Source organism: Aureococcus anophagefferens (genome assembly GCF_000186865.1).
Source record: "Aureococcus anophagefferens unplaced genomic scaffold AURANscaffold_24, whole genome shotgun sequence".
NCBI classification, from domain to species: Eukaryota; class Pelagophyceae; order Pelagomonadales; family Pelagomonadaceae; genus Aureococcus; species Aureococcus anophagefferens.
Window position 1 is genome coordinate 335,942 of NW_008705584.1, and position 3,625 is coordinate 339,566.

At 55.5% G+C, this 3,625-nt stretch overlaps 1 protein-coding gene across 1 annotated transcript; it reads right to left on the minus strand.

Annotated features, from left to right (window-relative positions):
* Positions 1-825: 825 nt before the first annotated feature.
* On the minus strand, positions 826-2,638 carry AURANDRAFT_72311 (hypothetical protein; the record flags this gene model as incomplete). The annotated part of the gene is made up of 3 exons (XM_009041868.1): positions 826-1,065; positions 1,090-1,818; positions 2,240-2,638. 3 exons carry the CDS (start codon positions 2,636-2,638, stop codon positions 826-828), a joined length of 1,368 nt encoding a protein of 455 aa, XP_009040116.1.
* Between the last annotated feature and the right edge of the window lie 987 nt (positions 2,639-3,625).

Here is a 3,625-nt window from a genome sequence, read left to right on the forward strand (position 1 = left end):
TCCTCTTTCTATCTCACATTTAGCGAGGGCTGCCTTGGTGTTATCCAGGCTGATCGCCCGCGCTAGTGCCCCTAGACTATCCGGGGAGATCCGAGGTAATATCTACTTAGTTCTATAGTTGAAGGGCCTTACAATCCTTTGACAATTGGTCCCAGCTACCGGAACTGGCTTCATCAGAGTCCGAGAGCAGTGAGGGGCTCCTCACTGCATACTTTGGAGGTAGAAGTAACCAGCTTCGTCGCCCCAAAACCACTCATTTGAGCATACACGAGTCATGCAGAGACCTCTGATTGAACCGTGGCAAAACTGGTCGATAGAGCCAAAACTTGCGACTATTCTGTAAAATCGAGTGGTGTAGGCTTACATGCAACGAAAATCAATGGACATGAGTAGTCCCATGGTGTCGCAATCCTCGGTAACAGATTTGGAGCAGCGGTAATTACTAGTAATTACCTTTGCATTACCGTCCTGAGTATATTCTCGGTAATTTTAGCCGGTGGCCATACCAGAGGATGCCAGGTATTTCCCTGCACTGGGCAGGGAAAGAGCCACATCCTCGCCTTATCATCGCAGCATGCTAAGTCCGAGGTGCTTCGACCTCGATTTTGCCAGTGCGCCACTTTCCGTTGTCCTGGGAGAGGGAGAGGGCAAGCTTGGCGTGAACTTGGCGACCGGGCCATCGGTGTTGTGGGGTGGCCATGCAGTAGTGTACGGGGCGCGCGTGCAGAGGAAATTTCCACGCACTTCAAAATCATTGCCATTGTATTTCAAAGTTGCATTCTTATTTTACTGTTCACCAGTGAGATGTCCCAGCAGCTCGGCCCGTCACTCTATCTTGTCACGAGATCTTTTCCTGAATGCGAGTAGGAGAATCCCAGAGACAGTCAGGGAAATAAGCCGCAATTCAACTTGGATATTTTTGCGAAAGAGGTTCTCCACCGGGATGTATGAAGCAGTGATCTCACGAAGCTTCTGCCTGAGCTTGGTATCGTACTCCTCTCCAGGGGGCGATTTTGGAGAGTTTTTTGACAGGCCTTCGCAATGTACTGGTGTGCATTCTAAGACCTGCCATTTATGAAAGTTACGCACGACCCAGTGCTCCGATCCATACTGCCAGTCATCCTCGAAAAGGACCTCTAATCCCTCGGCATCAATTTTTGAATCCGAGGCGAAGAATACCACATTGCTAGCATCAGCACCGTCAATGGGCGAATCGCGAAATGCTCGCACAAATTCAAATTTTTGGGCCATAATAGAGGCAGCGCGATTAAGGACATCATTGTCGGCTTCCCTCTCACCAGCGATAGCAATATTGAATACAAGGAGCCCCGCTGCTTGGTCCCTGAAGCTCACCTTGATATGTCGCATCGTTTCACTGTTGAGGAACCGCCACGTGGATGCCATTCCGACGCCATTGAATGCATCCACGATCACCAGGTCGTGCGATCCGTCGCGAACATGCTCAATCACGTCTACACCTATTTGCTGCACAATCAATGTCGCATCAACGTGGCAGAACGCAGAATGGTTGCCATCTCCCACTGAGCAACCGACACCAAACTCGATACGAGCAAGTCGCGCGACTACTGGATTTATCTCCACTGCCCGCACTTGCACATTTCGGTGTCGTAGCTCCTTCACGACTGACCCGGCGCCTACTCCAAGAGTGATCGCGCTTGTCGAAGCCGGCCGCAAATAGGTTGCCGCCGCCTGTATAGCCAACCCGCGGAATGCAAGCTCATGCGGTGTGTGCATATGCATCGCCCCCATTATTGCGTGCTCTGATATCAAGAATTTCATGTCGTTGTGATATAGTATCTACAATTTGCAAGAGAATCTAAAATTGGTTCAAACGTGGGAGGCTCTGCAAACGCGCGTGCGGTGGTCTTGCCATCTCAGGCATCCAGGTGTAGAGAGTTATCGCTAAGCTGAATACGAGCGCATGGCCGATACTCATCCTGTCCTATCCTCGAGAGTTACAGCCAGCGTTATGCAGAATTACAATAAATTTCAAAGTCTATTTCCTTGCCTAACAAATACTAGACGAAATGGGCATAAATCTACCTCAACGTGAGGGGTTGCACTGCAACATGAGCGACGGGCGTCGTCGCTGCGCTTCTCGGGGAGTAGCCTCCGACGTATTCCCCGCTGGCAGAAGCCTTTTTTTGGTGGTTTTATGCGGCTATGTGGATGCGGTGGTGCCCCGCGCTCAGGGGCCCGCGGCCGTCGCCGCGCGGACCGGAGCCGTCCCCGGGGGCGCATCGAGGGCGGCAAGCGGGTTCTCGCGGCGGCCCTCGAGCGCGGCTAGTTCGACCTCGGCGTCGCGGTGGCGCCTGATCTCCTTCTGGAGCCGCTCGACCTCCGCGAACTCGCCCGCCGTGGCCTCGCCGCGGGTGACTCGACGGTACGCCTGCTTGTAGCGCCACGCCGTCCGCTCGAACATGCGCACGCGCAACACGGGCAGCACCTTCGGCGACAACGAGCGAAGCGTGTCCTCCTGGAGGTGCTGGTCTTCGTCGCGGCCGTTCTTGCGCTTCCACCGCGAGGCGACGCCCCAGTCGTATTCGATACCCTCGCCGGCAAGTTCGCAGTGGCCCTTGGGTGTGAACATGGCGCGGTGCCCGAGGTCCGTGACCATCTGCTCGAGCTCCGAGGTCTCGTTCTGGTAGTCTCCCAGCCCTTCCCCGCGATGGCCGCCTCCGCAGAGTCGAAGTCGCTGGAGAGGGACTGCTTCGGCTTCTTCTTCGGCGGCATGTGCCTCGACGGCGGGCGCCGCGGCGCCGCGCGCCGGCGGCGGCGCCGGGCCGCGAGCTCAAGCCGAAGCACTGGGCGCGCTTGTGACGCGGAGCTCGCGAGGAGACAGAGAGAAGGCGCCGTCGGCCAATGAGGTGCAAGGGCTGGGCATTTGAACGGCAACCTCATAAGGAAAATTGACGCGGTCGCTATCGCGACGGACTCGTGAGTTTGGAAAGTACGTGCCTTCGACAAGGAATCCGGGCGTGCTTGCTCCCTGCTTTGGCTCCCGTCCCGTCGGACCGAACGCGCGTAACTACGTACTTTGGGAGGAGTCGGACGCGTAAAACTCGTCCCGGTCGCCGGTGTTCAGTAGGGGGCGAGTTGCGGCGTCACGTACGCGTCCCGGGTCGTCCGTCGTGACCGGTCTGGGCGCGCGCCGTGGCGGGCGTCAATTTTCCTTTTGTGGTGCCGTTTTAAGGCCGCTTCGTCTTGTAAAGAGCAACCAATATCCTACCTAGGATCACATACATCTTGACACTCCTCTCCCATCTTTGTCTTCATTAATCTCGCTGGCAGTTAGTTTGTGCGGTACCGTACCGAGTCTACCTCAAGTAGCCTCCTTCTCAAGTACGTGCTAGCTCCCACTCAGACTGTCCGTGACCCTAAATGGGCCCACCCACACAGTGAACTACTTAAGGAAGATCAGCCGCGTCGCAGGCAGCACGATGTGAACCCAACACGAAGCATAAAGATGTCTTAGAACTTAACACCCTAGCGAAACGAGTGGGTGGGAGTTGAGGCGGGGACGAGTAAGATACAGAGATTACTTGGTTCTTGAACTTTGGCAATGAATGGTTGCGCTGCCAAGACGGCGTTGCCGCCTTCAGAG